The sequence below is a fragment of the Rhipicephalus sanguineus genome, chromosome 11 (genome assembly GCF_013339695.2).
Source record: "Rhipicephalus sanguineus isolate Rsan-2018 chromosome 11, BIME_Rsan_1.4, whole genome shotgun sequence".
Classification (NCBI taxonomy): domain Eukaryota; kingdom Metazoa; phylum Arthropoda; class Arachnida; order Ixodida; family Ixodidae; genus Rhipicephalus; species Rhipicephalus sanguineus.
The window spans coordinates 41,346,499-41,374,397 of NC_051186.1; the positions used below are offsets into that span (position 1 = coordinate 41,346,499).

Sequence of the window (27,899 nt, forward strand, 5' to 3'; positions counted from 1 at the left end):
AATGGCACATTATTGATGAAATATCTTTTATGTTGTTAAACAAGCATTATTGCTTATTGCAGCTAAGCAACGCCACAAGCGGTGTAAACGAACTCTTCTTGTTTTCCCAGAACCACGGCCCGAAACTGACCCTGTGCTGAGTATTAAGTCACGTGACCCGGCATAAGTGCAAAACACCCAGCTGTTTAGAAGATGTCAAGTTGACGTGTATTATAAAGTTGTGCAATTCGCACGTACCCAAACTTTCAGAGCGCAGAAAGAAAAAGGCGGCTAAACATTAATTTAAACTCGTTCGGACACAAGGCTTGCCGTTTTCTCGGGAGCTTATCAGCCATTCGATTCATTTTCATCATTTATCTTAAATTCAGGACATCAAAAACAATATGTTAACACGGAATTTATGCGAGAAAAGAAGATGTCGATATTCTACAATATTTACTGTAAGTGGGTTCGAAACATGTGCTATTATTACACGTGTATCTGGGCATAGCTTTGTGCCGTTATCATCGAAAGGTGAGGTCAGTACTTGGAAAGATAAAATCAGAACACGAACTGGTTTGACGACTAATTTCACTTTATCAGATATGCAGAACTGCTCGTTCGAACAAAATACCGTCACAAGTGTGTGAATGAACTCTGTATGCACAGAGTCGCGCACAGATCCACACACCTAGTATTGAACATTCACCAAAGCTGCGTCGTTAGAAAAGAAAAATGCACAGCTAGCTACTCCAGTGTGTCCTCTCGATATCTTACTACAGAGTTGTGAAGATACAAGCACAAACGTCGCCAGAGTTTATTTTAACATATTCAAGTACAATGGTTTCAGTTTCACTGAAACTTCACAGCCAACCGCTTCACAAAACATTGTTTAAGAAATTCAGCTCACATAAAGTAATACGTCCGCATCAATTTCCTGATTTGTTTCACATGCCTATAAGGCTCTTATAGCGTCTTTTCATTCAGAAACCGTGATAGTAACAAATTTAACAAACTTTTTGTTGAGCATCTGCTCATGTGTCCTTACAGCTACAGGTGTAACGAAAGGACAAAGGGAAGAGTGAGCAAAGAAGACTCTTTCTACGTCACAGGATACATCTAGTGACGTCATGTCTGAAGGTGTGGATACGTTGGGAGACGTTATGACATATTTCGGAGAATTTACTGCCAGTTGTCCGTGGCGTCCAGTCTCGCAGAATCACCTGACCTGCCCTTTGATTGGGAGATGCGAAGCAAAGTTAATGGTGAACACCGCTACTCTCTCTAATAGCACAACTCTGTGATCTTTGGGGAAACGGAGAGGAAGAGCGCAACGGGTTGGTATTCCGACCTGTGTTCGTTAAGAAAATATATCTCTGCGTCAAACTTCAAAATAGAGTACCGGGATTGACAGGAGTGAAGAATACCCTCGCTAAGGACAGCGGACAAAAACAGGAACATGTTTGGAGGCTTCCAAACGGTCATCGTGTGGCATTAGCCACACGATGACCGTTCGAAAACAGTCTTACAAATAGACGGGCGAAGTCACAAAGGCAAACTTTTTTTAATGAGTGTGCAAGGTTCATTCAACAGGCAAAAGGGAAACGAACACAGAACAATGCGCTTCAGAACGGTTCTCGAATGAAGTTTCCAGCACACCGGCCGCTCGTGGCAACCTTCGTAGCAAGCGGCAGCAGCAGGCAAGCCAGCCAGCCAGCCTTCAGCCCTCGGCGCCTCATCCCTCGCCCACACCGGCGGCAGAACAACGACATGGCCGCGTAGAAAAAAAGCGCCTCGCAACGCGTCCTCAGCTGAAGAAAAATTGCCGCCGCAAGGGGCCGCCGCGAGCGTTCCGCGAGCGCGGATTGGCCGCAAGCGCTCCACGTGATCATAGCGCGCGAAGCACGACGGGATCGCGCGCGCCCCGTCGTCTGCAACGCTCACGTCGAGCGCCGCTTCAGTGAGCGATCAGCCGCTGTCGGTGCCGGTGTGGCTTTCAGAAGAGAGCGTCGTACCTGCCGCTGCCGTGCGTGCTCCTCACGGCGTGTCGTCTGCTGCTGCGGCTGACTCTAGCGCACAGCGTTTGCCGTTCATCGCAGCCTATAGCCCTCGACGACTGTCGTGAACTGACAACATTCTCGTGTGTTCCCGAGTAGGGACTGTGTTTGCCACGACGTGTCGACGCGACGACGAAGTCGACGACCAGCACGGTTCGAGCCGTGAGGCCGTCATCCCGTGTTCGACGCCAGACGCCTATGGCATGGGGGTAGAGGTCAGCCCACTGCATGCCCTCAGATTTAAGGTGAGTTTTCGTCGCTGTCATCGTCATCGTCGCTTCTTGTGTGCGTGACGTTTTTGTTTTTGTCATGCGTCTGTGTGTGTATGTGTGACCGTTCTGGCGAACGTCGCTATCGCTGCGTGCGCGCGTCACTACTAGGACCGTCACCTAGTGACTCCGGACCGCGCAGAGAATATTCGCGCAGTAGGGAGCACATCGGAGGCATTCGTTTTTATCATCCAGTCCTGCTAGCAGCGCGAGTCCCTATTAAAAAAGAAAAAGCTGCTGCGCCGGGGCATTGTTCCGTGTGAGCTTGTGTGCGATAAGGGAAGACAGCTCTCGCTCCGAGAAGCAGTGTCGTTCACCAGGGCAATCGTCGCGACCGGCACAGCCACCGGACGACGACGCCTGCGCTGTCAACAGCCGCGCGTGCTGACGCGCGCACGCCGTTTCGTTCTCTGTGGGGAAATCGCGTTGCAACCGCCGGCCTAGCGACCAAGCGGTTGCGTTGTGCCGCGGTCTGGCGTCACAGTCAGCGAGGGGAATATATATATGGACCCTACTTCGTCCTGCCTGAAATTTCGTCATGGTCTCAAATCTTGACGCCTGTACAGTTCGCAGTTTCATTTTTCCCTCTTTATTTCGCGAATCTTAATGGGAGGCAATTCTAGAGCGATTCGATGTTTCTCCAGCGAGGCATCCCGTGAGGAGGGAATGCCTTTGTTGCCGGCGTAACGTGCAACAGTCACCGGAGTTGTGTACCGCCGCGTTTCGTTACACACGCGAGAGAAGTTTGCGCAGTCTAGCTAGCTCGCGCGTTTTTTCACCGGCACCGCGCTCCTGCGATCCGAGCGCGAACGAGATTCTTCGCGATGGGCTTTCGGTTCAAGCGCCAGCCGACGGGGGCTTACTGCGGCGACTGGCCGCTAGGTGGCGCCACCGCTCAGGGCGCTTGCCGTTCCGCAGCCGCCGCTGTAGGGGCCCCACTTCGGGTGGTTTCGTTTCTTGGACCCCGACGTCTGTCGAGCTGCGTTCTCCATCTTTTTTTTTTTTTTTCGGTCAGCGCCTCCGGTTTTGGTTCCGGTTTCGATGGTTGCGGCTAGTCGCCGCTAAGGCGCACCGTACGAACGCGGTGGCGCGCATTTTCTTTTCCTCGAATTGTGCGCGTGGCGGGTCCGTGATGGATGTTTGGCCTGACTTTTTGAACGAGTATTCCGCGCCTTTGTTTGAACTCATCGCTCGCGAGCTCCTTAACTTTTCCAGAAAGTTCCCTCCGGCCTTGTTAGAACATCGTTGTACCGATCGCATACCGGACTCGTACAACGTGATCCATAGGGTGTAGTAAGTGTAATGAAACGAGTACGTCACCCTATATGTGGGCTTTGAGCGTAAGTGTAATTCGATTTCCTATGTTCTACGTCGTTTTAATGGCTAATGTTATTGAACTTTCTATGTTCTGTGTCGTTTTAATGGCTAATGCTTGTGTACCTCTTGTTGGACAATTCTTTTGCTGTTGTGCTAGTGCGATGTCTGTGAATCGTCGCAAGCGTATATGAGGACTTTAACATAACATCTCATTTCTAACGACAATCTGACTCTGTTAGACACAACTTTAATACGCTGTTTTCTGCTTAGGCCTAACTCTTGCCCAGTGCGCATCATCTGTCCGAGCTTGCTGTTGAATGCTTCTGTGCTTGCTGACGTTCCTGCCGTTTGCCATTCGTTTTTAGCCACGTTGAAAACCGCCCAAGACCCGTCGCGGGCTCTTGCCTACCCCGGGATCATGTGTGCTGTGGGCGCGGAATCGCTTTTGCAACACAGTAGCCGTCGGGAGCCCGTGAACCGTTACCATGACTGTGTGTCCTGCTGTCGTGCTTCCAGTGTCCGTGGTTGGCGACCGGTCGTTCTCAGACGCGTTGATCGTACCCCGTCAAAAGTGCTGGAAACCTGTAGCTCGCAAAATAAAGGCACGCTTAAAGTATTTATTGGTGATATCTTTTTTGTCTCTACTACTGTCCAGGAGATCCGACGGCTTGCGGTAACCAGTGTGTCCAGAAATATCCCTGCAGCTTTAGAGAGTGACCTTTTTTCGCTTGCTTAACCTCTCAGATGGGTTATTCTGTTCGGTAATAAAGACTTGGGACAGTCCCCAACTGCGCAGTTTGTCTGGGATACGATGTTCGTGTGTAAATACGTGCATTTTGTAATTAAATGGACGTTGCGTGGCCCTCGCAGATTACCAGCCGTACGATGCAGTGCTTCCAAATAACCGATGACTTCAGGAACTCCACTTTTGTTCTTCCGAATGTGAACTTATGAACGTTTTCGAATATGAACTTGGTAAGAGTGCGAGTGTCGCCGAATGGCACAACTAATGCATACGTGCGCATGTCCTCTTGATTGCCGTTTCTCGTTTTTCTTGTTTTAATGTGCTATCAGTGGTGTCCATATTCAAGGTGCTGCAGCAGAGCCGCCTGGAACTCCGAAGTGTAAGAAAACAGTAAGCTGTAATGGTACGCTAATGATGCGAGATAAGGGGGGCGCGATTTTGCGCCGGAGGCATGTAGCATTGGTTTTCGACCGCCGTTATCGTATTTGCACATTTTTCTGGCAGCGGTCGTGTGGATCTGAGGCAAAATCAGTTCGGAGACTTCGTATTGTTGCAGTTATAACGCAAATAGCCAATGTGTTAGGAATAACGGAGGTGTAACCATTCGAGGATCATCAGAGGCCTTGCTCAACACAGAAAAGCTACCTTGTTTTACAGATGAGACTTGGTCTCGCTTTGATAATTTACTTTCTGCGATTTTGGGGCATTTGACGTTTGTTTGCACCTCATTAATGGATGTCAAGTATAAAAATTGGGACGTTGGAAGGAGTAAAGCGAGCGTTGGTTGTCTGACGTTATCGCGCTGCAGCCGCCGATATCTTGCCGCCTAGGGCCCGCGCAGGGATAAAAGCAGATAGATGTGACGCTTGTGCGTCGCCAGCGGCAGAAGTTCACGCGCCGCCGTTTGTGTGTTAGCTCTTGACAGCGACGAACGGCGTTCTGTCGATATCCCGCCACCCATCGCGCTAACTACGGAGGCGTCCGCAACTCGCGGAGGGGGCGCTACCGGCGCCAACCGGAGGTGAGTCACGTGCGCGCTCTTTCCACCGCTCGGCAGATGGGCCGCCGCCTTGCTCAAGCGACGCATGCGCCGAAGCTACCTTCGTTCACCTCCCTTTCCAGTCGGTGGTGGCCCCCTCCGCGGCTCTCTCTGCATGCGCTGGCGCTTACAACCGTGCAGCCTTGTAGAAGTGACGAGCAGCAATCGCGGGGAGTACCTCTAATAAATGCGCGACCGAAAGTAGTTAGCAGTCCTACACAGTGCCGATTCCAAAGTAAACATTGTCGTCCTAACTGCTTAAAACTGTAGCCTTTGCTATGTCCTGTATCCTGAAGGACGAACATCTGCTTTTATTGGGCTTGGTTTAAGCAACTTGACGTCATCGTGAAACAGTGCCGATGTATTCATTCGCGTTCTATGAACAAGAAAGCTGAGCAGTTAGAGTATGGTGCCAGATTTCGTCGATGCTCACTGTTCATCAGTCAGATAGTTCCCTGCCGAGTCATCTCTCAGTTCCGGTCATCAACAACGTTTGTCTTTAAATAAAAACTGCCAGTAAGTATTGCCCATGTCGCGCAGCCTTGCAGTATCGTCTGCTTGTGCCTGCCCCTCTGTAGCAGACGACACGGGCTCGGATGCATAGTGCGAAGGGCAGTACACCTACTCTCCCTCTTCATTGGCTGACGTCAGCCCCCCAGCATCTAATGTGCTGCATGGCTTTAGTGAGACGGAACGCCGCTGCTGTTTTTTTTTCTCTTGTGTCTGCTCTGCCGCCATATTTTGTTTGTCGGATCGCGTCGCTCTTCTCGCTTTAATTTTTTTGTTCGCTACTTACGGTTCGCTCCAGCAAGCCCTCAGGCGCCTTCGGCTCCCGTCTGGCTCGGCTCGGCTCAGGTCAAATTTTGCGGGCATTTCAGGCCCGCTCGTGCTCGCTGTGGCTTGCGCCGAGAGATGGCGCCGCGGTTGAAACGAGAACTATCTCGGAATTCTGGATCCGCTTGGTGAGAACCTTCGTTCCGGGTTCTTTGGAGAAAAGTAAAGTGCCAAGTCTTTGGAGACTTGGGAGTTAACGTTACCGGCCTAGGAGGCATCTTGCAAGCTTCTCGTGGCCTTCAATTCATTCCAGATTCTTTTCGCTTTCAAATAATTCCTTTTTATCCAGGACTTTATCTTAACCAAACTACAACCCCGTTCTCTTCAAGAAGGTGCTCTGGAGTCTACCGCTTTGTAGCGAACACGGTCTCCTTTAAGACTACTGAGTTGACAACGCAGTCAATTATGCCATTTCTGCAGCTGGACTTGTTGAACCCAAAAAGGAAAGGACGCAAAAGGAAACTGTCTGCGTTCGTGCAGACATTTATCTTTAGCGACGCGACATGTGTACTATTAAGTTTCTCACTAAACATTCGCGATGCGGCCGTTCAGCTCGCACGTCTAACTAACTTCTGGCAATGACGAAAAAAGGGTACAGCATAGCCTACTGTCTACCATCAACTGTCGGGACTCGCGAGCCATGGAGAAATGGCCACAGATGCCAGCGTCTTCTGTAGTTGAACGTAGGAGTTTGCTCTTATTGTCGATTTTTCAGAGCGTTCACTTTATAACTTGGGTACTAACTACCCACTGACGTCCTCAAATCAAAACTATGGCTCAAGTGAATAGGCAGTCCGCCCTCTTGCGTCACATGCGTATCGAAGGCAAACACCTGATGCGCATCTGTAGTAATTGTAGTACATTCACTGGCGTATGCTGAGGGTACAGTGACAATGCCCTCAAAATATTATTCAGTGTAGATGTTCGGATGATAAAGCAAGTCGCTCAGGCTTCTCCGTTGCATGTAGTTTTACCTTGTTTCTTCACGTGTTTTAACCTCTTGTTTGTGAGGAACAATGTCGTCACCAGCTAGCTCCTTTGCTGCAGGGATAATACTTGAAGAAAAGTTTTGCTACTTCAAATTTACTCGAGGTTGAGATAGCCTATGTAGTAACACGCCACGTGGGTGTAAGAAGGTTGGAAGGGGGAAGAGAATGGAGGCAGGCTTCGCGTATGGTCGCGCAGCTAGCTGCCGAGGAGCCCGCAGAGCAACGGCATTGGCTGGTCTGGCCGGCGCGGCGGCGGCGGCAGCTGTAATAAATAAAGCGGCCAAGAGAGAGGACCAGGCTGGGGAGAAACGGAGGGGCCCAAGCGACGGTAGCTAGGGATCTGTACGAGAGAGAGAGAGAAAAGTGCATGGAGCGAGAGAAACAGAACGGAATCTGAAGCAAGGAGAGGCAAGAAGGAAAGAAAAACGGAACGCAAACAGGAGAAGGAAACAGCGCCGGCGAAGAGGGAGTTTGGTGGCGCCATCGCGCGACGCGCGCTTGTGCGCGTGCGCGGTGAGTCGGCCGCCGGAATATTGCGGAGAGGAGGAAGGACGACGGGTGATGGGGTAGCGAAGCACACACACACACGCCTTGCCTTGGGAGAGTGGGCGAGGGTATTGTGAAAAATGGGGGGGTACGTCGCGCAAACCAGCTGAGCCGGCCATTGTGAGGAGGCGAGGAAGAAGTGGCGGCGGCTGGATTCTGCGAAATGGAGAGAAGTTTAACGGAGAGAGGGAGCCTGACTGGAAGGGGAGGGGGAAGAAGAGGACGGTGTGGGCCGCTTTTGTCTTTCTTCTTCGTCTTCTTTCCCATTTTTGTTTTTCTGCTAAATTTCGCTTTTGCGACGGTAAAGTTTTTTGTTTTCGTTGCGCGGGCGTCTCTTAGTAGTTCGCTCCCTCTTTGCGCGGCCTCCTTCCTCGATTGGTTTTTATACCATGGTGTTTTTGCCTAGTTCGGAGGTTGGGAAATGGCAAGAGCGTAGGGGAGGGCTTCGGTCTTGATTGTTTTCCTTTTGTTTTCATCAGTCTCTCTCTCTCCTTGACTCTTCTCGGAGAGCACTGAGGGAACGGTTGAGGAGGATTCAGATGGAGGAGGCGTACTAGAAGTATAGTAGAAGCGTGGGGCGAAGCGGCTTTTCGGGAGCTTTTTTTTTTTTTTTCGAACTGGAGAGAACTAAGCAAAAAATACTCGCGCGCTCACATGCTGGAAGAGGGAGCAAAATGTCCTCAGTGCGCATGCGCATTGGCCCGGCGCCGGCGCTTTTTTCGAACGACGGGATTGCGTCGGCTGCTAGCTGGGACGGGGAAATGTGCGCCGGCGTGGTAGTAGTGGCGGCGGGGAGTCGACGCTTGCGCTATCGATGCGCGGAGGCCGATGGCTCTGGCCCCGCGCGGGTGTCTGGCTTGGCGAGAGCATAGGGGCGCCCCGCGAAACTTGCGTCGGTAGGCGCTGCTTTCACGTTGAGGCAAGCTCCTAGACCCCGAACGCAAGAGTCCGGGTGATGGGTCATTATTGTCTGTAGGCTTGAAGAGTCACAAGTCCCGTTAATGAACTTGTGTGTGTGTGTGTGTGTGTATGTATATATATATATATATATTGACAAATGATTCGAGTAACGCAGCTCAACGTGGATTATTCAAAGGGTTTGCCCATCTGTACAAATTGGAATGCTTAGGTGTATCGTTATTGTAGTTGCTGATGAGCCGGGCAGAAGTAGTTTTCTCAATCTGTATTTCTAACAGCTTTTAGCCAATGGTATTTCTCTTGTATTTCTGGAAATAAATATGTTTTGTATTGTATGTGGGTAGCAAATATGTATCAGCATGTATAATTAGATTTAACAGCTTTATCGAACCACAGCAGCGTCTCGCGACCACAAAGTTAATCATTAATACTTTGAAGGACTACTTAACGGTACTTTATGAGTCCTGGAAACACTGTCACACACTTCCCTTGACTAAGAAAATCACACTCTGGAAGTTTGGGCAAAACTAGCAAGATATTTCAATTTCACACGACACTTGGCCCCGAAATGCCGGGCCCGGCGTCATCGACATTAGCCAGACATCGTGGAGTAAAGCAAGCCTTTGTGATTTCTAAACCATTCGGCTATCCGGGCATGCTAAGCCTTTCTAACTTAATGTAACAGTACGGCTATATCTGATCAGTAAGGTTCCGCGGATTTCTACTGGTGCGTTTGCTTGACAGTACTGCACATGCGCCTCCACACGGTAGCATTTCTTAGTAATAAAGGTGACGGCAAATCGTTTAGGGTACTTGCCCGAAGCCGTCAGAGGGCCCGGACCTTTATATATATTAAGGAGTTCAGATCTTCATTGGAACGCTATTCGAAAATCTAATTACATAACATCTATTTCTCAGATACTCGGTAAACGAGTAATTAAACCACCTGGTCGAGCCCTGCGATGCTTAGCTTTCGTCGTGCTACGCAAACCAGTTGTCAGAGCTGACGAAATTGCTCGAGCAGTTGTAAACATTTCGCTTTCGTCAGTGTTAACTCTTGCTCTGAAATCTGGGCTGCCATATGCGGACGTCCTTCAACCAGGTCGTAAATTACAGTTGACACAGCTAAATATGTCGTCAGAGGCGAGGAAAGAAAATACCTTCCAAACGCGCGCGTAAAGCGCACTCTTCTATTATGTGTCGGAAGCTGTGCCGCGTAGATCGAAATATAACCCAGCTCGAACCGGCAACCATAGGATCGATCGCGAAGTGGCGCAAACCCGCGCAACAGTGTTTCGCAATTTCTTCTGCGGGTGGTGGCAACGCCACCGTCGACCCTTGGCAACGTGTATGTCAATGCTGGTCTGAGTGGCGGACGGCGAAGACTGTCGGCTCACTAAGTTCAGAGTTGCCACCGTATTCCGCATGTTTTCTGAGCCTGTTGCGCCCTCTCAAGATCTGTTACCCACTGTCATGCGGACGTGTATGGCCTAATCACCAATAATTTTTTGTAAGCCGGATAAGAGCCATTTAAATCATCAGCAGAATACTCGTAGTTTGTCTGCAAGTTGTCACAGTTGGCAAAAGGCGATTATGTTTGCCGAGCTCTTCAATACCGTGTCCACAATACCCGTAAAGCGTCGGTAAGTAAGCAGCCGTTCATCCGAAGGCGTAGACGTCGGCAACAGTCAAACCCATGTCCGAACCAGGTGAAGGTGCCGCTGTCATGCTTGTCAGGGGCTGCACACCGCCATTTTTTATAAATATCGCTAGAAGGGACTCTGGGGCTGCGATAGTTCAGTCGATCATCGATATGGTGCTGAATAGAAGGATTTGTCTAATATTTATGCTTTCAAATGTTCCCTTGACTTGAGTCGTGAATTACGTTTTGCTCCCCCAAATTTCCAAGCAATCGTAGTTTTGGAAGCGGGGCAAGACAATTAGGTTCCTGCGTACACATTGCGATTCGCTGCGTACATTCATTGCGATTTGCTACGATTACAATGCAATGCAGAACTACCAGGTGCAGTATCTCAGTGCCCCAGAAAGTCCAACTAGTCGGACTGGCCCGTCCACGCCAGGGCCTGAGAGTGTTCTACGTTTATTTGCAGGAAACATTGCTGTGAACACGTAGACAGCGCGCCAAGGCAGATACAAACACGTCGTCGTAGTGAGCGGTCAGATCAGCTGGCAGCGCGCGGGGCAAGCTTGCCGCCGTCGCGATTCCTGCGGCTCGAGGCACGCGAAGGCCACGCGAAACGCCTCGGGCGTCTCGGCTGCCGCTCTTCGCGCGAGAGAAGGGCACTGAAAAAGAGCGAGCGAGAGATGCGGCCGGCTGTAGTGGTAGTGTACTGCACGTTGCGCCCCCGCGCCGTTGTCAGATGGGAGGAGACGCGGTGCCCGGAGGCACTTTGTCCCAGAGTTCTACGATACTCATCAACCCATCATCATCCATACGTCTATCCCGGCACGACCTCCCCCCCGGGTTGAGGAGGGGAAGATTTGTTTCGGAAAGACGGTCCCTGCCCGGACAAGGGGGCTACCGCTCGGCGCAAAGCGCCAAACAGACGTAGCCAGTCTCACGGCCCCACGCCAGAGAGACTCGGCCATGGGGCTACAGTTTGGTGCGGCAACTTCAGTCGCCGCACACAAAACAGACGTACCCAGGAAATACCGCGCGGCTGGAAGCCGGCGGGGTCCTACCCGGACGGGGGGGCCACAGTTCGGCTCGACGAGTCCAATCGTCGGGCACTGAACTGCGACCGCATTGGGGCTACCGTTTGGCGCGGCAACCTTGGTCGCCGCACCCAAACTAGACGTACCCAGGAAGTACTGCGTGGCCGAAGGCCAGCGGTGTCCTACCCGGACAAGGGGGCCGCCGTCCGTCGCGGCGAACAGAGTCACCGAGCACAGAACGGAAACGACCGACATGGACCTCGTGGGTCCATGCACAGGCAGGCAACAGCAGCAGGACTTTGAACCTGCGGCGTCAGCGGATGGCTCGATCGGCTGTCGCTCCGTCGACGGCCGCGAGGTGGCGGGACCTCGCGATCTGCTTCAAAGTGGGAGGGCAGCGCGCCGCTCCTGCAGCTGTTCTCGCGGACGCCATCATTGTCATCATCATCGTTGGCGCCGCTACTTCCAGTTTACTCCTCTAGCAACTGTAGCGCCGCTCGCTGCCGCCGCATCATCTAATAGTAGTAGTAGTAGTAGTAGTAGTAGTAGTAGTAGTATTAGTAGTAGTAGTAGTCCCTTGAAACCGTGGCTGGCACCCACGCTTGGGGATTGGCCAAGAACCGGGTAGTTTAAAAAGAAAATTTTTAAATATTAAGTTACATTTTGCTATTTGACGATGAAAGAAGTAAAAATAAAAAAAATCTAGTTATGTCTAATCTAGTGAAGTAAAAGATAAATGGTGTGGTACTACCGGGGGGTTATTGTGAGGTTCTGGAAGTTTCGTAGCAGCGCTGTTCGTGACGATGTGAATTTTTTTTTTCATCCGGCATTATTCATTATATGGGGCAGATGCTAGCCACAGCACAGAAGCAACGCTCATGTAGTAGTACCAGAGTACTCGGATGACCTGGTGCGTGGATTATTCGGGCCAACGCCTCCTCTGTTCGGGCATGTGACGATATGGTGCCGCAAATCGTAGTTGCAGAACTCTTGCAGTTGCAGAAGTCTCGAATCCACACCATACTCAGGTGCAGTCAGGCAACGCCGCCTTTTCGCGCAGTGGTCGTGCAGCGGCTGTATTCGGAAGGTGAACATGGCCCCTCTGCTAGTTTTATTCTAGCAGCTGCGGTCGTAGTCTGCTAGGACAGTGGTCTCCTCGGAACCAGGCTAGACTAGATTGTTACATGTAACAGCATCCTCCTTGAAACGAAGTGGTAATAGGTCCTCTGACCTGCTTGGGCCAATGGAGCAGTACTGAACCAATCATCCATCAAATGTGATCGACCATGTCGTCATATGTGTCCTGTCGTAATGCTGTCTTGCCCTTCGTGCTATCGAAGCTCACCGGTCAATTTTTAAAGCTATCCCGGTTCCACCTCTTACCTGTTTCTTTTAACCAACGCAGTCAATATGTCTCGCTTATCTGGAGCGCTGTTTGGCTAGAAGGACGTTCCCATTTGCCCTGAACCCTAGCGACACGAGAGGGGCATGTTCCCATGTATGATACCGGCTCCAGACAGTCGGGACACGGCAGGCATGCAGCGCCACTTTTGCATGCAGTGGCCGTGCCAAGCGAAAGAGCGCGGACTGGCTGCGGCGGCGGCCTACGCAAGATTCTGGTCGAGTTGGTCGGTCGTCGGCTGCGCTGGCCTGGAAAGCGGCCGCCGCTGCTTGCGCTCTTCTCCGCACGTCGGGAGTTCGCTGGCGCGACGTGGGGCGCCGAGCCGCGTCGAACGTTGGGAGCGCAGCCGTTTCCTCCTGGGGCCGCCGTGCCTCCTTCTCTCGCCCGTTTCTCTCCACGGTGCCGGCGGTCGCTTCCTCGAGCCCTGGCATGGCTTGGCTTGCCCCCGTTTCTTCGGCCGTGCCGCGAGCGAGACGCCCGCGCGCTAGCCCATCCGCTGCGTTGCGGCGTCGCCGGCCTGCTGCGTGACTGCGCGACATTCGCTGTGCGAATGAAAGCGCTGCCGAAATATTACAAACCTCGGCGTGATCACGTGGCTCACAAGATTGCCACACAAGGTTTCAAAACTTGTTTGCCACCTAAAGTTATCAAAGCTGCAGTCAGTCTTCGCGGTGTTATTCAGGGCGGGAATTTTTATAGGGAGGTGGTCCTTTTTGTCGGACCGCTGACCATACCGTCGCGTCACGAAGTATAACTTTAAGAACTATTTTGCTCGAGAACGCAAGTAACCAGGCAAATCCAGAGGGCTGTTCGAAAGCGAGAAGTCTTTGTTCCGGCAACTTCAGTATGAGATTAGAACAGAAAATAAAAACACTTGGAAGAGATTAGTTAACCACAGTGTGCGCGTACATGGACTCTCGTATTTTCGCACGTTTGCTTAGGAGACCACCAAAATACGCACGATCGCTAATCAGTAATTTGACAGCCGAGTGAAAGTCCACAGGGTTAGAGTACGTGGACTCTCGTATTTTCGCATGTATGGTCCTGTTTCAGTACGAGTGTCGACGTATGCTCTTATTGCGCGGTTATTTATATGGACAAAAAAAGGTCAACAAGCATCGTACATGCCTAGCGACCTGCCTGAGCAGTGTTATATAGTTTACAGCGATACAGTTATGCACTTGGTCCCAGGTGTGCGTTTAACTCAGGATCTATAAAAATCTTGGAACGAGTACGTCAGCGGTAGTGCCATGACAGTGCATTGTTAGTGTAGCCCCGGCCTGATGTGCCGCGTTGCAGCCAAGTTGCTTGTACGAACCAACTTTATGTGACCTTGTCAGCCACGATCTACAAGCCCTCCCAGCTTGTACAGGGCGTGCTATGCTTGGCGCGGCGTTCGTATAGGAGGAATGCCGTGTATCATTCGGGAATCCCCGCGAGCCGTGTGCAGTTGTATAAAGGACTAAGCCGACGCACTGTGGGCTCCGCGGCCGTCGTTTTGCTTTGTAGGCAAGGTCGTCGTGTAGTCGAGCAAGTCTACGCTTGTCAATTCTCTGACACACCCTCCACAGACACGGAGGTAGCCTCCCAAAGTGTAGATCCGCTCTTCTAATTGTAACTGAAGTTAAAGAATAAGCGCGTTAAGAAATAAAGGTTGAGACCTTCGTCTCTGCGTAAAAATTAGGTGAGAAAGCGCTGGCGTCCAGAAGTTTTCTTCGCCTGGTTGGCGTGGCCTGTAGTCACATTGCTATGAAAATGCAGTATCAGTGATGTATAAATAAAAAAAAAATCGACACAGTAGCCACAAATAATGAGGCCAAGGAACTCGATAATAAGGGCGCTAAGTGGTGTAAACGTGGTGTGAACGAAAGAACAGAATTTTTTTTAACGGGGGGGGGGGGGCTCGTTTCTTTGTAAGACACAACCATATGGATCCAACAGACAATTGGCCAATGAAAGCATAGGGAGCATTCATTGTTGCTTTTAACTGTCGTACAGGTAAATCGAGATGAACTTACGTGGACGAAAAATCACCCTTTCCGTTGGTGCGATCCAAACCCCTAACCGTCGATTTACTCGTATAGTTACGCGTATAAACGTTGTGTATAGTTTGCCTTTCTCCGAGAGTCACTCGCGGTTATTGCGTCCCCTGTTCAGGTAGTTCGCTACAAGTTTCGTACATTTTTATTATTTACAATCGAGTAACTAATCCTGGCTCTGGGGCGTAGTCTGTTTTTATTACAGTACCCGTCTTCTCAATAGAGTCCTTGATTTGTGTTACCGGCGCATCTCTTTCGCGCGGTCCTCAATGGAAAACATCGTACTCCGCATGCGATTCGCCGGCATCGGCGGCGATAAAGCAGCGGTGCGGAGAGCGTCACCGGAAGCACGTGTGACCCCCCCTTCTCTCTTCCCAGCCCTTATGACCCCCCCTCCCCTTCCCTCCACTACCCCACCCATTCTCCTCAGCGCTTGATGCCGCTCTCACTAGCCGGGAGATTCGAACTAGAAGAGCAAGAAAAAGATGCCCGACTTCCGTTTCCGCTACCCGCCTGGGGCCGGCAGGCAAAGAGCGCTTCCATCATCTATGGGTCTGTGAGGGAGAGGGTAAAACGAGACCCCCCGTCCCCTCTACTTCTTTCTTACCGTGGTCTGCCTTAATGTGTAAGGGGGGCTGTCGGGTTTGTTCTGGTGATGCGTGCTTACTATAAAACCAACCCTCCCCTAACTTGCCCCCCCCTCCCCCGCCTCCGGTTTGTATCTTCGTAGAGTAACTACCTCTTCGCGTTCGACAGTGCCCTCTTGCGGGCGCTGTTTCCGCCACCGATCCTTTTGTGTGGGCGAACGAACCTGCAGTGTCCCCAGGGGAAGTCGATTCTCGTGACACGTACCTCTTTCCTGTCGTATTAGCGGGATCAAAAAAATGACGTACACAACCATCTACTGTCATCTTATACTGGTCATAAGAGAACTCGTTGCGGGTCTAGTTGGTTCATAATGGTAAACTGTGGAGCGCAAATTAGGTACGGGACGTAGAAGAACTTGCACAGCACAGGACAAGCGGTTGTCCCGTGCTATGTGTTCATCTATGACGCCTACTCAACTTGCGCTCTGAAGTTTACCATTATACTGGTCAAGCGAGTTACCTTACCTGTACGCCAGTGAAAAATATGCCGTTGGAGGATATCTACTGATTACGCTATAGGTTTATTGTAATGATGAATGGCGTGGGGGTGTGGAAAGATTGTACTGCCCCGGGAACGGCCCGCGCTGCAAGCATTGAATAAGATCCCCGCAAGGACTGCTGAACTGATGCACTGATGTTGAGGAAGGCACATCATGCCATAATTTTTAATTGCAGCCTACGGCATCGGCACGACTTACTCGACCACACGGTCACAAAGTTGCACGAAGAAGAAGAGTTCGTGTTAGTAGACAAATGAAGAATTCGTGTAAATGTCACGATTTGAGCACAATAATCTCGGTGCCCTCGTTGAAGTTGCATCGTGTACGATACCGTTCTCTAAGCTCTGTTTCGCAGGAACAGCTGGAAATGCTCCCGGAGCTATATATTCGCCAATGAACTGTGCTTGAATCTTAATGAGCGTATGTTACGGTTGATAAATCGTGCATTCTTGTTGCTAATTATAAGCAACGTTCAGAAGGAGGCTCATCGCTAGACGCAGACGAATGTGATTGATGATGATCGCTTCGGCGAATCGGCATGAACATGTTAGCTGACAAGTCCGCGTCACCAATTTCACGTCGGTAGCTGCGTGTACAAGTATGATTGAGCTGATTGTAATTGATAAGTCTTTTTTCATTGTTCCTTTTTTATAATTCTGATAGCTTGTTTTCCAGCTTCATTCATTTTGCTGCATTTCCGCTATCACGGAAGTTCCAGAGGCGTCTTCGTTATCGGATTGTTCACAGCGTCCCCTTATCGTGAGCGCCACTTGACAATACAAAAGATCCGGCAGAATCTTGGCAGCGTCTAAACGTTTGAACAACGGAGAACACACGAAGTCACTTGTCAGAGCAGGGGAAGACGCGTAGGGTGAAGGAAGACAATGCGACTGCCTGCACTGCACTCAACATGGAGCACATATACGCACAACAGCCTATCAGTACATGATTTCGCAATCGTCAATTTTTGTCGTGCCTTCTCGCTTCTCAGTCAGCCGTTTCCTCGTTTTGATGTGACGAATGGAAGGCGTCCGTGACGAACGTTCTGAACAATGAAAGCAGTGTACGTAAAGACAAGCTGTAAGATATTAACTTAGAGGACGCGGAAGTGTTTTTGTGGATGGATTACTCACAGCTTTTCTCGACACACCGAGCAGACAGTAGTGTTAGTACACTTATTTCATTTCATGGTGGGCGGCTTAGTCTCAGCTAGCTTTGCATGGACTTGTCATAGGCTCATTTGGCTGCTTGAAATGTGTGGTCCGTGTTCATAAAGTCTACTGTCTTATTCATGTTTGAGTCCCATCAAAGTTGTCGGTAAGTGCATGGTTCCGTTAATCGATACGTCGCTCATAGGCCTTCTAAGGAGCCACTGGAATGTAGCGTACAGAAAAATGTTGCAATGTCAAGGTTCTGCACTTGTGAATTTGTCATGGCTCAGTGAGTGAAAATATGTGAGATCTTTTCGCCATGTCATGCAAAGGTGCGGCATGAGCAATATATCCTGTCATTTGTTCCTGATGAAGTCTGTTGACGTTATCAGGCTGACTGTTCTCAGATGTATTGTTCTCGTACAAAATGTAGATTGGTGTACCAGGTTAGAAAACTAGGCCTACTTCCGTGGCTTGATTAAAGGGACCGACAACTGGCCAGAACGGGTGATTAAATCCTGGTGGAAATGAAAAGGCCGTGAATTATAGTGACAGATTCCAGAATACTTTTCGCGATCTGAGTAGGATTTATATTTTTAAATCGCGTTTAAAAGTAACAAAAACCGGTATGTCGCGCCGCCTCGCGCGAGCGCCATGAACCAGACCTATGCAGTCTTAAGCACTTTGTTGTACGTAGTCTAATGCTTTTACACGCACCAAAACGAGGGCTGAAAATTTGAATATGTATGTTATTGTCAATTCCCGTTTGTTTCTAAGGTAAAAGAAGTAAAGCATGAGATGCGGCGCTGCTTTCGTGGCTTCCAGTGAAACGGAGGCTGCGGCGCATGCGCGCGAAGTCCGGCGGCGTTTCCCGCGTAGCTCGACTCTCGTCTGCTCTCGTCGTATCGGACTTTTGAAGAGTAGCAGGCGAGTTTGCGCTGCTGCTCGCAAAATGCCATCGACTTACTGTCCTGTGGACGATTACTACCACTTCATGAACAGTACTGCTGGTGTATCCTACCACTTGTTTCGTTTTCGAAGGCTTAGCTTGGCTTGGCTTGACTAAAATGTGATAAAGCGACCTGTGTACGGCCAAAGTACTTCTATAAGATACATATGTGCCCCTTTTGTACACACATTATAAACGTCATACGCCCGTCCGAACAAAAAAGAAATGCGACGAACAATACTACAACAAACCGACTCCGACGCGTTCTAACAGATGGTCCCATTCCACGACCTCCGAAATCGGTGAAGCGCGATACGCTCGTCAAAGATCTCCGAGACCATACCACTGCATCCAGAACGAGACGCTTGACTCCGAGCTGTCCTTCTGCCTTGGCGCGTATGGGTTGCACAACAATACCACAGTAAAGCAACCGTCGCGTTCAAACAGATGTTTCGGTTCCACTACCTCCGAGATTGGAGAAACCCGATACGCTTGTCGAAGATCTCTGAGGTCATACTCCGGTATTCCAGAACGAGACGCCTTCCCGCTGTCTTTCTGACATATATCTCCTACGACTTTTCTTTTTCTTTTCGGATTCGTCAGGAGCCCCTTCGATCTTCTTTCTCCTGCATTTCGCTGCCAACGATGCGATCTAGGAGCAGCTTGCGGCAAGCAAGTGTTCGGCTGCTGGTGGAATCGCCGACGCGTAGGCGTTTTGCAGTGAAACAATTGGCTTTGTATTTTTCTGCCGAGGCGCGCGCGCGCTTCGGCGCGTACCTTGATCAGCCTGTCCTTTTGTTTCTCGCTCGCGGCGACAGAACGTGGTACGTCGTCGGCTCTCGTCGACATTTTGTATGTCTCTGTTTTCATTCTCGACATTTCTTGTTGTTTTTATTTTTTCCTCTTCTACGCCCTTCACCCTGTTTCTCTTTGTGAGTTTCCGAAGGCATAGCTCGACTTGTCTGCGCTTCGCTTTAGAAGTCTTGGCTGTTCCGTTGTCGTTTTCTCTCCGCAGGGACAGCGTGGCATTATTCTTTGTACGAAATGCTATTACAGCGCCAGAAAGTATCGGTGTCGCTTTATCTTTATCGCGCTATGCTTTATCTTTATCGCGCTTTATCGCGCTATGCATGTTCATTTCGCGCAGTGCGTTGAAGCACGTAGATTTATTTAATACGACGACTTTAATGCTGAGCCAAGGAATAAAGAGCCGCGGCTTTAGTGCACTAATTGGGCCATTTTGCAAATAAGGCACTAAAGTAGCCCCCGACATTAAGATGGCTATTCGTAAGTGCGTACGTAAAAAAAAAAAAAAAACATCGCGTACGTTCGTTGCGTTTGACAAAGTCACTCAAGTAATTACCACACCGCTACTTCAAGTTGAAAAGCCCACGTGTTTGTGGCTCGTTTCGGCCGGGTCTTAGACCACAGTTCATCGCTTTGATCGAGAAATAAAAAGCGTAATCTAAAACTCACCACCTGTTGCGCATTCTACAACACTAACGTTTTCCCTATATATATATATATATATATATATATATATATATATATATATATATATATATATATATATATATATATATATATATAGCGAGCGTTACGGCTCGATACTTTTACAGCGAAGTGACCTGTATCACGAAGGATCTTGAATCTCCCGAATACTTCGTTTTAAAGGCGTTTGACAATACTTCGCCGGCGCTAGCCGCCACGGTGGTCTGGTGGTTACGGCGCTCGACTGCTGACCCCGAAGGTCGCGGGATCGAATCCCGGCGGCGGCGGCCGCTAACGAATTCCCTGGTCAGCGAAAGCTATCTAATGGTTCCGATCCTGATTCCGATACCCGAAGAGCGCGGTTTAGTAGCGCATCATTCGCACACCGCGCAAACGTTATCTCGGCACAGCTGCTGCCCCTTCCCGATGCAGCTCTGCGCAACAAGCAGCACGGTCGGCGACGCCTATAATAAAACGCGAGCGCGCACTCCTTTTTCGAATACGAGCTCGGGATTTCCAGGGTGCGAGGAGGGTCTTCCGCATCCTCCGCTAACCGGGACCCGCTCGTGCCGCGCAGCCGACGTCCGTGTTTACTTCCGCGGTAGAATAACGTGCCGTCGAACGGGCGCCGCCGGAGCTTTTCCCAACAGGCCCCGCGTCGTCGTCTTCGACGTCAACGTCGCGGCGCGCGCGAGAGGCGCAGGACCTCCCGCCGCTCGGCCCGCGCGCCGCAGTCACGTCTCCCTCCCCGAACCGACCGAGGAACTCTCAGCGTCCTCCTCCTCTCCTTGTTGAGGGCGCGAGGAAAATAAGATTGAAGGCTGGTGTGGTGGCGATTCGAGGGAGAGGAGATGCAGCGTTCTGGCCCCCATAGCGGTTCGCGCACCGCTAGATAGCCTAGCCTAGCCTAGCCGAGTCGTTGATTCTTCTCCCCCCCCCTCCCTTTCCACCTCTTTTCGGACGCCACCCATGCGTGCCGGAGACAGGGCCGGAGCAGAAAAAGTCTCAAGGAGGGGATTGAGAAAGGGTTGCCCTAGCATCAAGCAAGCAAGGATTTGCCGCTGAACTTCCAGTGCGCGTTCGTCATCGTCCGGACCACCCCGTTTCCTCATGCTCGGACAATGAGGAGGCAGAGTAACTGCTGCACTCCGCGCACTCCTCTTGCTGTCCATGCTCTTGAGCTTCTTGTACCACATCGGCAAGCTATCGGGAAGCAGAACTTGGATGTACAGATTTGTTCCAATAGTACCTTGACTTGGGCGAGTCGCTTCGTACTCGGAGAAATGCAGCTCAACTAAAACGAAGATAGGAGACACAGATAGACACAGACGAGCACCTGTGTCTGTGCCTCCAGTCTCTTAAGTCGCGCTGCGTTTATCCCAGTATCCTTGAATGAACAAACCATACTCGCAGGCTTCCTCGGGAGGTTTGGTAGAGTCAGCCTACTGGCGAAAGCGGCGCAAATCGAAATGTCAAGATGCGCTTAACCAAATACTCGGGAACTCAACCTAGATAGCAAGAGGGGCTGCTTTGGAATCCGCCATTTCCATGATGCCACGGCTCATGCGCGCTTCCCCTAGCGGAAAAGTCGCGAAACTCCTCTTGATTTCGGAGGCTATCTTTTTGGCGATGCCTGTTGTCTCGGCCCCTACCGAAGCGGCACAGGCCAGCATAGGAAAAAAAAATATGAAAAGGCGGACTGAAAACGAAACTGAGCCAAGATCGGCGTCGTCGGGAGACGTGATTTATGAAGAAGGGCATCGTCCCGTTAACCAGGCCTAAGTCAGGCCTAGTCATTGCGTTTCTCTTTTGTCTTCTCTTTCTTTCCTTATCGCGGCGTTAAGAACAGAAGCACTTGACTGTTGGGACAGTTGCTCCATCGTGTTGACTGGAAAACATGGCGGAGAAAGCAAGCGACCGTCCTCTTACTTTCTCTGTGTATGTCTGTTTTGTTTCGCGCTGGGTTTTCTAGACACGGGACTTGAAACAACATGTTCTATGGATCGGCATGAATTGACAGTGGCGATTGGTGTGGGCCATCATGGCGGCGGTTAGTGTTGCAGGTGGCACCGAACATATCAGTGAAACCAGAAAGGTGAAGAAATCGCCCCAGAACAATGCACGCAACGCACCGCAGGAGGCCTGTTTGCCGACCTGAGCGAGGACTTTATAAACGAATACCGAGGAGCCGAATGCCGAGGAGCCGCTGCAGTATTAAAAATGAGAGACAAAAACGGGAACCTGCTGCGACTGCAAAGAAAAGGACTAAACTCGAAGACATGGGCTCTCAAATTGAAGGGGAAAGGAGGTAGGAGGCGAGGGATGAGAAAAACAAAAGGAGGGGGGACGGAGGCGTGTGCAAAGGGCGAGAAGAGCTGGGCCGTCGTCTTTCTTTATTCTTCCCTATGCCACGGTTTTTTTTTTTTCTATTTGCGAACCGGTTTGACCGGTGCGAACGAGGTCTCCGCGACGGACGCACGGCAGCGCGCGCTGTGTCCAAGGCGCAGGAGAAAAACTCTCTCAAGGACCGCACAGTCAGCCGGCCGTGCGAGCGAGCGAACGAGCTAGCCATCGGCCGCGCAACGGCCGGAGAGAAGCCGCTGCTACTCCACAAACCGCGTTGGCGATTCCAGCGCGGCCCTGTCGGTCGTGCCGGCAAATCGCAGATGTTTCGCGGGAACGCGCCGACGCAGCTTCCAGGGAGAACCTGGCACTCCTATCACTCCTATTTACAGTGTATACTCTCCTACTTGACGCGGTGTGCAAGTCCTCGAAGACTGGGGAGTTGCGCGTGTGCATTCCCGGCGCACGCGTGAAGGGCGCGCGATTCGCATGACGCCTGCAAGTTTTGTGCAACTAGCACCGCGAACCAAGCGCATTGCTCAACGGCCTCAGAGAAGAGCGAGCGCGCAGGCAGTCACGTCGCGCTGAATCCGAATGTGTCGCGGATTCGAGTTCACGTCGTAAGCGTTTGTTCCCGTGTATTCTGCTCAAGTTAACAAGGGCAATGCCAACGTCATCGCACAGCGTTCCTGTTTGTGGCAAGGAAAACGACACATTTCGGCCATAACTTTAGCATTTTGTTCTCTCTTCAACAGAGAGTAAAACTTTGGCATTTGCTTCCCCGCTCGCAATACAAACGTTCCGTAGTGACAACTACCCGCCACGGTAGTCTAGTGGTTATAGTACTCGACTGCTGCCCCGCAGGTCGCGGGGTCAAATCCCGGCCGCGGCGGCCGCATTTTCGATGGAGGCGAAAATGCTTGAGGCCCGTGTACTTCGATTTAGGTGCACGTTAAAGAACACCAGATGGTCGAAACTTCCGGATACCTCCACTAAGGCGTCTCTCATAATCAAATCGTGGTTGTAGGCCGTTAACCCCTACAATTATTAATTAGTAGAGAAAATGGCGCATAAGTATTAAGGAGAGACGATGATGGTGCTCTTGTATTGTGCTGTGTAACAGTAATCTTCCTGGATCGAGCATTTCAACGAACAGGCTTTTTTTAATAATTTTATCCGGCTGTTCCTGTATATATCATGATATTCCCAGAGAAGACGACGAAATTACATACATGGCAGACCTGCAGCTGTCCGGGCATGAGCGATGCGCGCGCACAAGCCGATAGGCGGCGCCACGCTATTTCGAGGCCGGGCCCTTGGCTGCTGTCTGCGAGCTCCGGTTCGCGAGTGTCCGGTTTTAATTATCCCTAGCGGCCGCCGAGGCACACGACCGATGCCTCGTCAGCGCCCGCTGTCACCGCAGCTGCCGCTCTAATAGTTTCACCTGGCTCGCGCAGAATACCGTGTCATTTGCGCGCCGCTTATGAACGCAAAGGGTTTGTCAAGAGCGAAATTCAGGGCGTTTATTAAGTTCGGTGTCATGGCCCTGCAGCGAATGCAGTGTCTAAAAGACCCGAGGCCGTGCTTTGACACTTGTTTCAGCTAACTTTTATATTGGCAATCATTTAATACGGTAGGGACAAAAATAAATAGGGGGAAGGAAAGAGGTGTCGTCGGTATATGAAAAGCAATAATCGAAAAATAGTGATTAACTGAGAAATTGCAATACCCGTTACCAAATGATGAAGAAGCACTTCTGCTCTGGAGCCTGCCTTCGGCGTAGCCGGAACTTGGGAACAAGCTGTCTTTTGTTACGTTATTTTCGCATGATTTTGACCCTCGCTGGCACTTTATTTAAGTGTGGTCGTTGCGTTGAGGACCTAAACAGTGGCGTAAGGACAGCTTCTCCACTTTTCTGATGATCACGCGCGAGTTACTGTTCACTGACCTAGCGCGCGTTGCCGTGGTCGGCGCCAGCGCCCGTCTAACAACGACCAAAGTTCGTGGCTTCCGAGATTCGAAATACTGAGCGGCTCGCTCCATTTTCGGCCGCGTCAGAACGCGTGCCCATTGTTGCGGCGCTCCACACTCCTGGCGCCGTCAGCGTGCATAGTGTTTCGCTCTACCTACCGCAGCCTTCGCCACCACACGGCCGCCAGGGCGGCGCTGCCGTCGCATCAACCACACTGTGCACCCAGCGTAGCGCAAAGAAAGGGAAGAAAGAAGAGGACAAAGAAACCGTCCCGAGAAAGAGAGAGAGAAAGAGCTGGCGGCGGCACCTGTCGTGAAAAATAAAAGAAAAAAGAAGCTGCTTCCCCTCGCCCGCCAATACCGCGGTTCTCTCTTCTTTGCTGATTCTGGTTTTACCACCTTCGCGCGTTGCGGCTTCTCTTTTATTTTTATTCCTCGCGTCGTCCCTGGCACGTCCCCAACGTTGGGCGCCAAGTTTTCAAACGGGCTCCCTTCGGAGGACGCGTTCGAGTTGGCACGCCCGGCGAAGCGACGACGCTTTGCTCGCAGCCTGCTTGGCGCATGCGTACCTGCCTTTCAGTGTGTATAAACGGATGTTGTTCAGCGTTTTTCTGTAGATGCGATAAAAAACATGTAACGGTAGTTTCATTTGCGTGCTTGTTCCCCTGGCAACACGTTACTAAACTGCTTCCGTAGAAGAGTATGCGCGAAAACAAAACGCCAATATGCTATCAAGAGCTCTATGCCATCAAGAGTAGCGAACCCGCTGCCTATCACAGCTACAATCGTTGATCTGTTCCTTCCCATTAGTGCTTCAGGTAAACAGTTTTTGGAGCCAATAAATCGCGACAGTAAGTTGTGCGAGGAAGGCATTAGGTCAGGCTTAATGCGCAATCGGACCTATACGAGCCAATAAGAGTTCAGAACGGGCAGGGGACATAATCTCGGGCTCAAGAGCCAAGGTGTGTTATTGAGGTCCTATATAGTGTACTGATGAGGCGTTAACTCGCAAAATTTATGAAATTGGGTGAGTTCAATAACTTCAACTCCCATAATACATGGAGGAGCAGAGGCGACTCAATGACGAAATAGTCCAAATGCATAAGGCCGAGGGAGTTTGCAGTTTCGCTTAGATTGACTATTGTATTGGTGAATGGCGAGTGCTAGCGTGTCTGTCTTGAATCGAATGTCTTTAATTGAAATAAAACAGAACACAAGTTTCTTATGGTGGCGTCAGCAACTTGATCGCATTGAGCTTCATAATTACCGCGATCATATGCATTGGAATGCCCCTGAAAGGTCCTTATGATGTAAATTTGTCGTTATGATGTAAAGGCCACTGCTCTATTTGCCGAAGTGTGTGAGCACTTCGGCACTGGCATGGCTCTCGTTGATTTATTCCCAAGGTATGCTTTCCTCTCTGTTCTATTGCCGCTTAATCTCGGGAGGCCGTAGCACCAAAGCACAAGTGCTGACACTTTTCGGTGTACAAGAACCACATGTGGCGCCTGCACAGTTTTGGGAAATGCCACTGTGATCAAGTTCAGGACTTAAGTTTAGAGCGCTTGCCAGATGCGTGTTCTTCCTAACGATGTCAAACACTCGATGCTAACCGAATCGTTCTATCTTTTTCTTCTTCTCGCTCATTGCAGAGTGCAGCAGCTCCCATTGCACCGCCTTTCCATGTGAGCGCCATGTTCTCAGAGGCGCAGCCACGCGGAATCAAGCGCAAGGCGCACTCGCTCGATGACTTCTCCGACGGCGGTGGCCTCGACGAAGAGGACGACGACGAAGAGGAGGACTCTAGCTCCTCAAGCTCCTGCTCGTCGGCCAGCTCTACCACTGGTGGCGGCTCGTCGGGTGAGGACGCCCGCTCGTCGTACTCGCGCCGCCAGCACGTGGTGTTCAACATGAGCATCTGCAAGCTGGCCCGCTTCCGACAGGCGCCCGACCCCAGCCTCCTCCGCTCGGTACTCGTGTGCAACACGCTGCGGGCGCTCGAGCGGGACATGAGGCCGCCTAGGGGTCCCGAGCCGGCGACGCTTCCCACGGCGGCTGCCGCCTCGCCCCATCACCCCCACCACCCCCATCACCACCATCATTCGCCTCACCACCACCACCACCACCACTTGCACGGCGCCACCGCCAACGGTGGGCTCGGCGCCGGTCACCACCACCTACCGCCGCATCAGCCGTACGGCGCCGCTACGCCCTTCCACAACGGCGGCTACGGCGACGACTACGATCGGTCGTGCCCTCCTCCTGGAGACAGCGGCCGCTTGACGCCCTTTGTCCGGTCTCCCGCCGAGCCGCCAGTTTCCGGACCCCCTCCCACACCCCTGTGGACTGACGAGGACCGGTTACCGAGCCTCAACTGGAGCTCGGTACTCAACTTCGGCAGCGGCGCTCCCGTCACGCCGCCGGCACCCACGGTGGCCGAACCGGTGTCCTCGGCGTCGGCGTGTGGCATCGTCGACCCCGGGTGCGGCAACGGCGGCGCCAATGGTTCCGCGCCTCTCTACACCCTGCTGCCGGCGCACAACTCTCCTGCAGCCGCCATGGTGGTCACTTCCTCGTCGGCTTCTTCCTCGGTACTGCAGACGAGTCCTTCCTCTTCCTCGTCGTCGCTGGCCAGCAACAGCAACAGCAGTGGTGCGAGCAGCAGCAGCGATGAGATCTTCGGCGATATCGACCTGTCCCTGTACGACTTCGATCTGCTCTCGCCACTCTCGCCGCCGCACGTCAAGCTTGCGCCGGTCAGCGCCGAGGACCTGATGCGGTCGCTGGCCGCGTCGCAGCAACAGGCGGCCGACTGCGTGGTCACAACCACGGCCGTGTCGCCGTCGGCAGCCACCTGTCAGCTGGTGGCCTCTTCGGGCCAGCAGGTCAGTTTCGGCTACAAGGGACTCATGTGCTCCGCCGAGGACCACGTGGCCACCGTCATGTCCTGAGGGGGGACGAACCAATCGGCTGAATGTGGTCGGTCGTCCGTTTGTGGAGAGGCCTTTTCTCGTCTTCTATAGCCCCTTGCTCCTAACCCTCTCCGGAGGACAGCGCTTGCTTCGTGTACATAGGACAGTCGAGAAAGAAGCGCTGGGAGGAAGTGAGTGGACTATATCGCGCTGAATCATCATCTAAAGAGTGCCGACATTCACGTTGCCAAAGAGTCGCGACAGCTCATTGTGTGCATTGCGGGGCGGTATGCTGCTGCTGCTAGGAGTACCTCGCTCGTTGTGGTCAGGTCGTAGGGTCATCCCGCTCAAGCCGAGAGCGGATGGAGCTTACTAAGCTGGTGATATAACTGCTTTCAAATGTAATTTACTAGCGTTGGTTAAAGATCCAAACGCGTCATGCGGCCTCACACGGCTGATCAACCTGACTCGCGTGATACGATCGGGCGACGGGTGCCTCTGAGAATTGGAAGAGGGAGTCGAGCTCTGTTGGAGCATTTGTGTGCAGGTTAAGTCTTCGTCAATTCTTGCAACGGGTTTATTCACGCTGTATGCTGCCTAGTCTCTAGTAACGCATCGGCGATCCGCCATCATGAGCTTTGAACTACGATGGCTCCACTGTTCTTCAGAAGAGCTTGCCAAAGTGGCGTCGCTATCAGTCGCAAAACAGTTTGACAGTTGCGCACCGTTTCGTTGGTACAAAACTAGCCGAAGTTCATTCGTGTCACATGGCTAGGCTTCAACTCTGCACACTTGCGATTATCCTACGCGGTGAGCGGCCTATGTGAGATGACAAAGGCCCGTCTTTAGGTAGCGAGTGAGAAATCTGGAGACGTGACAAGTCGCTACAGCGGTGCCGAATGGTCTCGCAATTACTACTGTAAAACGTAAACGGATGGAGCTGAAACGCAAAGGAGGCGAGGAGGATGCAGTGGCGCCAACTACTGGCCGCGGCGCAGACTCGCCCGCCGCCTCCCTTCGAATCGGGTCGACTGCCTTTTACTTATTATGTTTTCCACATAACCCCGAAAAACCGGGCTCTCGCATCACCTCCGTACTCTCCTCGGCGATGTGGTAGTGGCAGGT

The 27,899-nt window shown here is 51.5% G+C and overlaps 1 protein-coding gene across 2 annotated transcripts; it reads left to right on the forward strand.

Annotated features, from left to right (window-relative positions):
• The first annotated feature begins 1,699 nt into the window (after window positions 1-1,699).
• Window positions 1,700-27,899, forward strand: LOC119373979 (SERTA domain-containing protein 2). 2 transcript variants are annotated; one of them, XR_007417889.1, is made up of 2 exons: window positions 1,700-2,281; window positions 3,988-4,235. XR_007417889.1 is itself a non-coding variant. In XM_037644041.2 (2 exons), exons 1-2 carry the CDS (start codon window positions 2,240-2,242, stop codon window positions 26,811-26,813), a joined length of 1,341 nt encoding a protein of 446 aa, XP_037499969.2. In that variant the 5' UTR covers window positions 1,762-2,239; the 3' UTR covers window positions 26,814-27,899. The 2 variants fall into 2 exon arrangements, 1 of the variants encoding a protein (XP_037499969.2); XM_037644041.2 differs by lacking the exon at window positions 3,988-4,235 and adding an exon at window positions 25,515-27,899 and having other exon boundaries at window positions 1,762-2,281.

Coding starts and splice junctions, on each gene's coding strand:
- LOC119373979 (XM_037644041.2), top strand. CDS start 2,240: ATGGGGGTAGAGGTCAGCCCACTGCATGCCCTCAGATTTAAG. Junction 2,282..25,514: donor TGCATGCCCTCAGATTTAAG/GTGAGTTTTCGT, acceptor CGCTCATTGCAG/AGTGCAGCAGCTCCCATTGC.